The 11,806-nt window shown below is 41.5% G+C and overlaps 1 protein-coding gene across 2 annotated transcripts in view; it reads left to right on the forward strand.

Moving 5' to 3' along the window:
- Positions 1 to 9,062, forward strand: part of ZNF521 (zinc finger protein 521) — a 270,405-nt gene extending 261,343 nt beyond the window's left edge. For both annotated transcript variants that reach the window (XM_069468172.1, XM_069468173.1), the window contains one exon: positions 8,245 to 9,062. In XM_069468172.1, coding sequence (XP_069324273.1) covers positions 8,245 to 8,274 — 30 coding nt within the window. In that variant the 3' untranslated portion in view covers positions 8,275 to 9,062. The remainder of the gene's footprint in view (positions 1 to 8,244) is intronic.
- Positions 9,063 to 11,806: the final 2,744 nt, after the last annotated feature.

The following is an 11,806-nucleotide window of genomic DNA, read 5'->3' on the forward strand; positions in this document are numbered from 1 at the left end:
ACTACATTTTAAAATGCTGTGTGATACAGTCACATGCAATATGTATGTGTCCTTTTGCAATGCCTTTTCTTAAGGTAGGGATGATACCTATTAGAATGAAGACTAAGTAGCATACTCAAGCGTGGCATTGTAAGCTCAATGTATTTTCAATACAAAGTAAATTCAAAACAATTATGTGTCTTCCCTATACCCACCTGACCTCTAATTTAATACCATCTTGGTAAACCTGTCAACAGCCAGACTTCCTAGTTATAGCTATTCAACATACTGCACAGACCAACACTTCTTCCTCTTCTGATCATTTCTTCCCTGCAAATTCGTCAAATCCCTTAAATGCAGAACTCTCCTTATCCCCAAGCTTTCATGCACAAATCTTTTTCAACCAGTATAAGTCAATGGTCCTTAATTGAGCTTTTTCTCACTCAAGAATGTGGGGCAATGTCTGGGGACATTTCTAGTTGTCACAATTGGGAGGATCCCCCTGGCATGTTGTTGATAGAAGCCAAGGATGCTGCTAAACATCCTACAATTCCCAGGACAGCCCCCCAGAAGTTGTCCAGCCCCAGATGCCAGTAGTTCTGAGAGTGGGAAACCCTGCTGTAAGGCAAGCTCTGCTGACCTTCTAGGATCTATTTAATTTGCAGGCTTCTCTCTAGAACCTAACAAGTGAATGGCATGCATTTTTGTATAATGACTAGGAAATAGTGTACCGCATTGTCTTTGGGTTACTTTGGATGAGCTAGAACTTTATATTATGGCTACATGGTCAAGAGTTCTGAATAAAAACTCACCAACATGCCAATGTCCACACGCTTCAAGATTATCTCAGATCACCCTTTTCTGGACTTACTTAGCATAAATGTCCAGAGGACAACAACAACAAAAATGTCCTTCAGTGAGGTTTATTAGAATGTGAAATTGTTTCCTATGGGAGGTATGAAGGAAACTTCATTGCCAGAATCATTTAAAGCTGGCCTGGAGTGTAAACTTCATAAACCAATTCTGTTGCTGCAAGGGGACAAACTAAATAACCTAATAGTCCTTCTCCATCTTTAATATCTTGTATTTTTCTGATCATTTCTGATAGTGCCATTTCACCTTTTGCTTTAATATGACTTAGTGTCATCCAGAAAATGCTTTGAGATGTCAGCCCAAGCCCATGTGAACAGTTAAATGTCAAAAGAAAATGCATCAGTGTCTCCGCAAGTTCATGGTGATGACATTACCATATGAAAAAATAAAAAGGGAAATTCTGTCAGTGCAAACATGATCATAAATGCAATATCCACGGCATTAAAGAGGGGCAGAAACACATCATGACAGACCATTTTGGAAATGCCATTCATTGCTATGTCATAATAAAGAAGTAGAGCCTCCTTCCAGTAAATTCTGCAAATGTAAAAATTATAAGTCAACTTCCCTGGCTACGGAAAATCCACTATTCATATTTTTTTTGATTCTCAAATCACTTTGGGAAAATATTGTACATTTGTCTTTTAAAGACTATTCATTGAACTATATTATAGCTCACAAAAATGTGCATATCTCCAGATATGTTCCTGCTGTTTACCAGGTAAGGTCCACGAAAACACAATTACCCAACATTTATCCAGCCAGGAAGTATATAGTTATGGACAGTGGAAACTTTGGGGTGGCAAAATGGGGTACTTTGGGGTGATTTGGATCTTCAATGTAATTTTTAGAACATTCCTAATGGTACTTTGAGAGCTATAGCAATTTACTCTTAATCAATTTAAAATTATAAGTACTTTTGTAATTGTGTGGACTTTGAAAATGTTAATTTACTAACATTCACATCCTGTTAACCTTATTAAGATGCTTAAAGGCCACCTTTCGCCGTTGTGACTGTTTTTTCTCTAACTGTGCAGGGACAATAACCCAGTATCCTGTCTTCACTCGCTGTGTACACTTTTAAAACTATTTTACTAGCCGAAGAAGTTGGGAATGAAAAAGAGAGAGGGTGGAAATGTAAAAATCTTGATTAGAAAGTATAATAGAACATGTATCGAACCAAATGTATTGATTAATGTAGAAGATATAGTACTTATATTGATCCCAACCAGAGATTTAGTACTAAAAGCTCTAAGCCAAAAAGCTGTTGCAGATTGCTACAAAAGTCAGTTTAATGCTGTCCTTGAGAATGCCTCACAAAGAAATTCTTCTAATGTTTGAGGACTAGGTAGAATGCGGTATATGTCAGCCTGATCCCGGAGGGTTTTATTTTGTACTCTAATAGCTGTTACGAGCCTACATTATATCCAAGGAGTAATTTTCCTTAGGGGTGCCCGGCTCGCTTTGTGTCAATATTCTAGCATTTTAAGTCACGTACAGTATATGCTTCTGGGAACAGGGAAGGAGCCAGCCAGACTCATAATGGTCTGCATTCATTAATAAAGGCAGAAGCTTCTGTCCCTCCATTGCCCACTGCAGGGATGCCTCTTTGGCCTTCGGGGACCTGTACAGACACATTTAAAGAAAGCTTTATTTTGAGTGGGCAGGAGATGAAATGTAGGTCTTGCAGGCATTTCCTAAGTCAGCTATATGCCCGAGCACAAGGGTGACCTTAATGGGTCAAAGAAGAATGCAGGTCAAAAGACTTATTATCCAGCCTGTTGGAAACCAATTGCTTTTGTTTAAAAAAATAAAAAATGAAAAAGCAGTAGTGCTTAAAGGTTGACAGTAATGTAGAATTCTGTTTGCAGCCTGTAACTGCACGACTGTCTGTGAACTGGAATATGCTTCTAGAAAAATAAGAGCCTACCGATTATCCTCAGTGTTTGCAGATAAAGGTCCAACCCAAGTGATAAAAGGAAGGGTAATATAATTAGTTAATCAGTGATGATTGATTACGGATGTTTGTGTTCTTCAACTAAAGAAAAAACAACATGCTGCCATGGAGCTGTCACCATCTGTTGAGAGAAACAACCACATTTAATCTTTATATTTCTTTATTTCTTCCCGCTTTGCATTGTTTCTGAGCCACAATTGCCTACTATTTCATCTGGTTGGAAAACATCTCATTTAAATTGAATACAACTGCAGTTTAAAATCGGGATTCTACTGGCATAGTGAATTAATGGAAAGCTTGTTATTTTTTTTTTTTTCATTCCTTTTTAAAATAACGTGCTGGCTCCTTCTCAGTTTTAAAAGCTTGTCAGAATTTGTTTGAAACAAAAGGCTATAAATAGACAAGTCATGGTCAAAATGATTAACATCTTTGAATCAACAAATTTCACAAAACTTCCATTCAAATGCCATTTTTGTTTTTATTACCATTGATACTTAACATTTTGCCGATGCCAACAGAGGAGTGGTTACAAAACACAGACGAGATGTGGTCTCTGCCAAAGAATTGGAAAAGTAAGGGCAATCTGTGGGCACAACTTTTGGGGGTGGGAATTTAATTTTTCAACGCTGGGAAGGTAGATTCCCCTGGATTTTCTCCAAAGCTTAATTTCATCATTATTATAGGTGCAGAAATTCAAATTCACATCGAGATTGCGAGAAAGTGGGATCACTTTAGCCCAAGGTGAACAGTTTCAGAAGATCATGGATTATTTTTATTTAAAAAATATTTTTCTTGGATTGCATTTTCAATAGGATTAAACCGTTTGACCAGTAAATGTGGTCAGCTCTCAGAAAGAAGGAGGCTGAATTAATCATTTGTTAGAGTGCCAAGCCCAAAATGAGAATTCCAGTCTTGTAAAACGAAAGGCATCTCATATTTAAAAAGAAATACATAGTGCTGGAAGGGAATTTTTAAGGCTCTCATCTGTTTTTTAGCTTTCTAAGTTTAATTTCACATTTATAGAGAAAAAAAAATAGAGAGCACACTCCTTCCAAATGGGGCCCTTTGCAACAACGAAAGTGGTTTTGAAACCTCGCTATTAAGGTATCCTGCCTAGACGGATCTTCTTTTAAGCTTTAAGGTGTGTTGTGGATTTGATTTTTTTTTTAACCCAAACCCCCCTCGTGTAAAACAACTGTTCATAACTGGGATTAATGGTTTGCAATTTTCGGTTACTTAGACATGGGGTCTCCAGGAGATGGCTTTTTGCAGAGTAGAATATGGCTCTCTGTGGAATTACAGAAGTTTTCTTCTCTTCCTACTTCCTTTTCTGTCTTCACCCCCCACCTCCACCGATGTTGCACTGATGTTCTTCTCGATTATGTAAAACACTTCCCCTTCATTGGAAGAGATATTTTTTCTCATAACCTGTCATTGCATTAAAGTGCTTTGGGGACTGTGAATTGCTGTGTAAAATTGGTGAGATTACCCACTGCTTTGTTCTCGCAGAGTGGTTTCCTCCGGACCTAAAGAGCTGAAACTCTTGCACAGAGAAGGCTGCTTGCCGATTGCCCGGCAATATCTTCCCACTCTCTGCTCCTATGTTTGTGTCCTCCGTGTCCCAGGACTGTTCTGTGTGTGGCAAGTAGCCAAGGCCAGAGCAAACCGGCCCTCGGAGCCCACCCTCTCTTTCGGCTCAGTGTTTCTGTCGTCCACTTGTCTTCCCCGCCTGCTTCTTCCTAAAGAAACAATGTCTGTGATTTTAAGAAAACACAAAAATCATGAGTGCTCCCACGAAGCAACTTCTTGTTTTCTCTTGTCAGAGGGTCTTCCGTCAAGTTTGGAGACTACGACTTCGCCTCTGTTCTCTCCAACATCTAAAAGCCAATCGAATAAACTGTATGGCTCAGATATTCCATTCCTTCCTCCAGAAAATGAAATTAGGCCATTTGTATTTTCAGTGGACTCGGAATACAGCTTGGGGGGGGAGGATCCTGGGATCCTCAAAGGCGGAGGAGGGAAGCCGTGAGAAAGGGTGGGAATATCTGAGCTTTTTTCCCAACACAAACGTACCCATTGTCCAAGAACCTCCAGGAAGATGCCCTTCCCGCTGTGGGGACCACCGTCAATGGTGGACAGCCAGAAACGGGAGACCCTGCCATAGCCCTGGCTGGAACAAAAGGCAAAAAGAAAAACAAAAACAAGAATAAGGGATCTCGGTGGCCTGCAGGCATGTCCACACCAACAGGGCTTTCTGCCTTTATCATTCTTCATGCCAGATATCCCCATTTTGGCATTGTTTATATTGAAGCTCTTTATTTTTGTATTGCTCAAGCCATGCTCTTGTCCTTCTTGAAAACGATTCATATTCTTCCCTCTTAAATGCAAAACATAACTCCTTTATAGGAGTGACTTCAGTCTGTTGCAGTAAGTGATGTATATGTATTTGTTCATTTCGTTGCACCTCTGAAGAGATTTGTATGACCTTGGTTCAGGATAAAAGTATCTAAGACACAACTGTTGCCAACTATTATAGGCAATTTGTTTTAGGTTCTTGTTTTGCAAAATCTCAATATAGGCACATATAAAAACACTGGAGAGATGATAATATGTCCTCCTCTATTAACCCTTAAAATCCTTTCAAATGTAGAGTGTCCATCATGAGCATTTAAACATTTAAAAATAATGTTATTAAACTGATATTTTTTTAACTTCAATTATGGTAAGACAGAAAATTACTCGTCTTTCTGTCAGTGTCCTGTCATATAGGTAACTACAGGCTGAGTGTCCCTTATCCAACATGCTTGGGACCAGAATTGTTTCCAATTTCTGATTGTTTTGGATTTTGGGATATTTGCATATACATAATGAGATATGCAGAGGATGGGACCCAAGTCTAAATATGAAATTCATTTATGTTTCATTATTCCTTATACACATAACCTGAAGATAATTTTATACAATATTTTTAATAATATTGTACATGAAACAAAATGCATATACGTTGAACCGTCAGCAAGCAAAGGTGTCACTATCTCAGCCACCCGTGTGTGTAATGTCAATTCTTGTTTTTGGATTAGGGATGCTCAACTTTTATTGTCATAACTTCTTGTATTTATTTCTTTTTCATAATTTTTTTAAAAATAAAAAAAAAACCTTTCTATAAGATCAGACTTGACTCAGGCATAGGAAAAGTATTAAGAAAGCTTAGATAGTGTATTTTGGGTAATTGAATTTTTTTATTATAACCTCTTGGAAAATAATTTTGTTGATTTTTGAGGAAATAGGAAAAGTTTTTGGTCTCATTCATACTTTGATGACCCTTTCTATCTATGTATTGTTGAAAATTACTTTTCAGAAGTATTTAAAACCAATGCACAGATAAAAGAGTTGGCATAAAAATAGTTTGCTCCTGTATGCACTTTGAGGCTAGTACTAAGAAAAGTGCATCTTTTACTGAATTAATAAAAATGGGTATGTTTTAAATGAGGGAGAGTAAAATGATGTTCCTCATCATTATTTGTCACCAGTCGTCCTCAAAAATGAGCTAAGTTTGCAATGGGGAAAGGAAGATCAGGGCCCCCCTTTCGAGGCTCCCCGCTCCCCTACTGCTGTGCCCAGCCCTGCCTGGCAGACAGCAGCCTCCGCCGTTCACCTGCACCCACTGAGCTGGGGAGCACGAGCTGCAGGGATAAGAGGTAACAGACACCTCTAGGACAAAGCCCTCTGCTTAAAATACTCCAGTGGCTCCTTTTCAACTACACAGCAAACTCTGAGCTCCTCGGCAAGGAGCATACAGCTGCGCATACTCTTCCATCTCCACGTTTCATCAGTACTTTTGATCCAGACCCCTCTGGAAGAATTCAGCCAATCTGAGCAAGTTGCAGGTCCACAAACACACCTTGCATGTTCTTGCTTCATTGCCTTGACCCCCGTGGGTCTCCCGGCTAGAGCACCCTCCCCCGAGTCCTCCCCCCACGTTGCCAGCCTCGACCAAAATGTCCACGTGCTGCCTCCACCGCACAGCTCTCCCCAGCGGCCAGGCAGAGTCGGAGGTAGCCATGACCTTTCTGTGTTCCTTTCTAAGAGACTCCTTGCCATATTGCTTTGCCATTACATGCCCCTGTGACCTTCTCTAAACTGTGAGCACTTTGAAGGCGTGAGAGCAAGGAGCGTGCCTTTTCTCTCCAGTAGCCCTGACCTGGTCAGTCGCTCAGTCAGCCAAATCCTCTTTCCTGAGCATTGCAATGCTATGACACCTGCCAGGTGGTGACACAAGTGTCCAACAGATGCTGTGGGGGAACGAATAAATGAATGAACATCAGAATTACCAACATAGGGTGAGAGCCAAGCCTACAAATAACCATAAGACAAGACCTAAGATTCATGCAATATAAGCAGCATAAAGCACAGTAGATCAGATAAGGGAGAGATCCGTTTTACATGGAATGAGCAGGGAAGTGGTGATATTTTGAGCTGGTCCCCAAGCTTCTGATCGGAAGGGATAGGGTACAAAGTGAGTGGTGGGAGAACATGGCTCAGGGAAATGCCGAGAGGGGAGTGGAGATCAGGCCATCTTCAGGCTGGTGCTCCAAAGGAATGCCCCCTGCAGGGCTGTGACCATCTCCCAGGCCTGGATCTGGGGGCTGCCCACCCTGTGTTCACCCACAGGGCCTGGCTGGTGGTCCTGATTTGCTCAAGTGTCCCAGTTGCCCTCTCACACTTTGGAAAGAGGCTGTTCACTCAGGGCAGGGACGTGCGGGCACGGATGGAGAGGACACTACCAAGAGACAACAGAGGCTGCGTCGGCTGAGGAAAAGGAGCATCCGGGCCAGGGGAGTCAGAGTAGGCTGCTGTGGCCTCCTGAGTCGTGGTGGGACCACAGCCCACAGCCCACCCTCAAGAGGGGGCTGCCCTGCTGTCCATCAGCCAGGCAGCTCTCGCCTTTAGTGCCCACGTTCAGAGACAGGGAGAGGCCCGGCTGTCAAGACCCTCACAATCTCAAAAGGATTAGAACAAAAGGATATGTAATCAGTGGGTATCGTGCACAGGTGCATAAACTGTTAAAATGGTGCTACCCTGGTCCGTGACAATTGGGTCCTATTTAGATAAGCGGAGATGGTGGGAGGTGGGAGGGTATTGTGGAAAGACGTGGCAGAGGCAGAGAAGAGGCAGGGTGTCAGCCAGCCGTCTCACCTGGCAGAGGCCCCCGACCCAGCCTCTGTCTCCCGGCAGCAGGGTCAGGGGATGCCCCGGTCTGTGCCTCCCTGGGGGCGGCGAGGAGTGAGGGACCCCACGAGCACATAGTTATCAGAGTGCAGAAACACAGTTCTCACGTGATTGTGAATCCGTCAGTATTTATATGTGCTTGGTCTGAAAACATAAAATCACTGAAGTTTGTTTTTTCCTTTTTCTCTTTTTTCCCCCCCCAACAGAATCATACGATGACCCAACACAGCAGTTAGTGCACGGACACTCTCTCAAGGAGAATTACTTTTGCGGCACAAAAAGGGAACATGTTTTACTCTTTGCACGAAACTTTCATTGTTAATGTATATTATTCAGAAACATTGTATTATACCATAAAACTTGTATTATCAAAGCTGTTGGATGTTCATGTGTTTGAACTTTTGAGCACCGGATAGACTCCTTGTATATAAAGTGTTGCACATGTATTATGTCGTCTGATACTAAAATGGTCTTATAAAGACAAGTGGACTTGGGCCCTATTCAGGCAAGATTTTTAAAAAAAATAAAAGTGTGAGCAAAATGGCTTAAGGTAAAGTATTTTCGAGGAAGGAAGATTAGAAACAACTGTTACTCATGAGACTATGGTTGGACTTCCTTTTATTTATACTTAAGCCTAGAATTTCTCTTTTGGTATATCAATGGTTAAATCTAAGACTATTTTTTATTGCTGAAGATTCTTGCAAACCGAGAAGAGATGTTCTCACAGAACAGAACCCCACAGCTGGATACGGCCCGTATATATATTTGTAAGCCTTGCAATGTGACAGGTAGCATCACTATATATGCAATAGTTGTTATGTAGACTGTCAAAGAATTTTTTTTTTCCTGGATACATTTGAAGCTTTGAGTGTTCAAGGTTTTCCTTAATGATTTCACACAGCCAAATTCTTGAATCAGTTGAACTAACCTGTATGTTACTGTTATTAATGTTTACTCTGCGGTCTGAACCTGGAGATTACTGGAATTGTTTTCCAAGAGGAAATAAATTCTGTTTACCATTAGGTATGAGCGTATTTGTGTGTTTTCTTTTTCTAGTTACTATACCATTAAAAAAAAATCTAATTGCCTGCACCCTTGGATATGAAATCTGCTCGTGATCATATCATAGGCATTACCTCGATCATATTTAACCTTTTCACACCGGGCCAAATGCAGCTGGGAGGATATCCATCATGCCGCACGGGGAAGGAATCAGACCCAGCACACTTGCACTCCCTCACATACTAACAGGTCACATTGTACTTGCGGATTCTGACATCACAGATGGATGTGATGGCTGTTTTCTGCATAATTTGCAGCCCAATTCGTGTCATGCTGTGCAAATCTGAACTCAAAGTAGATGGCTGCAATTTGAGAGGCAGTTTGGCTTATGTGTACTTAAGAAGCAGCATTGTTCATTCGGAAGACAAAGCACAGAGCAGGAAGTCAGATGGCTGTTAGTTCTAGTTCTGGCACAAACTCCCAGGGGAAGTCGCTCCACCTCCTGGCCTTGGTGCACCCAGTCAGGAAGGTAAGGGAACTTGGTCATCCAGCTTCCCCCAGGCGTGGGTGTCTCTGGAAGGTTCCCCTCTCCACAGCCTGCCATCAAATGGTGAATAAGTAGGAGCTCCAATTTCAGAGCTTTTTTTTTTTTGAACGAAGAAAAAAATTACAATGTGTAAATTAAGCCCTGATGTAGATGTTTAGTCCAAATTGGTACATACAGATCTACCATTCATGGTCAACTTTCATCCAAATCATGCTACACTATTTAACCCATTATGAGTCTTTTGACCCGTTCTAAACTCTGAAGACCTTAAGCAGATCACTGAATCTTAAACAAGCCAGAATCTTCACAACACTCTGGTGGTGGGGAAGCTAAAGCGTGGACCAGCCGACTTTATCATGACCACCTATGCCCAGGGGACCTGTCAACGAAACCTACATTACCAGCACCACAAGGCACAGCCTCACCCCATGGCTCTCAAACCGGAGCCTGCATCAGGGTCCCCTGGAAGGCTTGTTACATCATGGGGTGCTGGACCCAACTCCCAGAGTTGCTGGTTCAGTAGGATGGGGGGTGGCAAAAATATGCCTTCCTAAGAAGTTCCCGGGTGATGCTGATACTGCTGCCGTGGGGGCCACACTTTGAGAACCACTGCTCTCCCTTATTTCCAGGTGAGTCAAATGCATTCAGTGGACATGACCAAGCGAGGGGTGGCAGATTGCACTGTTTATTATGTTACCAGTACAGAAAGTTTGGTCAAACTTTAAGATCGTTCAGAAATAAGTATTTCGTAGTGATTGAAGCACATGTACTTGCCAGAATGTTTCATTTATAATAATTTTTATTTCAAAATATTAGGGGGTACAAGTGTTCTTGTTACATGGATGAATTGCACAGTGCTGAAGTCAGGCCTTTGAGTACATCGGTCAGCAGAATAGTGTAGGTAAGTTTTTATACCTCACCCTCCTCCCAGCCTCCCCACTTCTTAGTTTCCAATGCCCTTTACACCACTTTATGACCATGTGTTAGCTTAGCTCCCACTTACTAGAGAGAACATGTGTTTGTTTTTCCATTCCTGAGATACATCATTTAGGATAATGATCTCCAGTCCCATCCAAGTTGCTGCAAATGGCATTATTTCATTCCTTTTTGTGGCTGAGTAGTACTCCATGGTGTATATATACCCATTTTCTTTCTTCGCCTATCAATTGATGAGCCAAAACGTTTTGTGTACATACAGTCCCCGACTTGCAATTTTGCAGCTTTACAATAGTGCAAAAGTGATGCGCATACAGCACGATCTTTGACTTACGATGGGGTTACGTCCAGATAAACCCATTGTAAGTCGGGAGCATCTGTATTTAGCTTTGTAATGCTAGGAAAACCTGCATCTATACATTTCACAATGGATTGCCAGCATGCTATTTAATTAAAAAGCTTTTTCACTGGCTACATAAATAATGAAGTATGCTGCGGATATGCAAGTACATCCATAATTAAAATACTCAGCTATAATTTTAAAAAATTAAGATCTTTGTTCTATTCAGGATTTTGCATGAAAATGAAATAACCACACTTAATGACTTTAAAAAAAAAAACCTTTAAAACTTCTGGTTATTAATAAGTGGTTGTATTTTACTAAAAGTAAGCTGCTCTGTATTTACAGAAAGCAGGTGATGGTGTTATCACAGGGATGGAGCCCAGGTTGCCTTTAACAGCATTGCCTCTTGGAATTCTTGGGAAGCCACAGAGGCTGTGCTTAGCGTTCTCCCGAGATGCCTGCACACGACAGGTCATCGGCTTCTTCAGCACACACAGTTCAGCCTCTTCCCAGCAACGCTGGGAGGCTATAGGAGTTGACTGTTACTTGCTCCATAAAATTGGTTGATCCTCCAATGATTGAGGCAGTTCATGTTTATCAGGTCCTTCCTCCTCATACCAGTCATTCTTTGGATCATAAACACTGAACAGTGCTTGGAAATGTCATTCCTCTCTTTGGCTTGTTCTCTTCTTCATATCCTACCTCATTCTCTAAGGATATAAGGCAACTTAAATAAAGAGTAACAAAACAAAACGTCCATAGGAAAGCCTGCACCGTGTGAAGTCAGAGAGAAGAAAATATACTCTAAAGTCGTTGCCCTGTTTTTGGCTTCCATGCTGACCTTGAGTGCATTTTTAACCTTGACTTGGAGTTCCTGATAGGAAAGGGGGAAAACATCCAGAAAGAAAGGAATATATCCGTTCCCCTAGAGGGAAAAGGT

The sequence above is a fragment of the Eulemur rufifrons genome, chromosome 5, assembly GCF_041146395.1.
Source record: "Eulemur rufifrons isolate Redbay chromosome 5, OSU_ERuf_1, whole genome shotgun sequence".
In the NCBI taxonomy this organism is placed as follows: domain Eukaryota; kingdom Metazoa; phylum Chordata; class Mammalia; order Primates; family Lemuridae; genus Eulemur; species Eulemur rufifrons.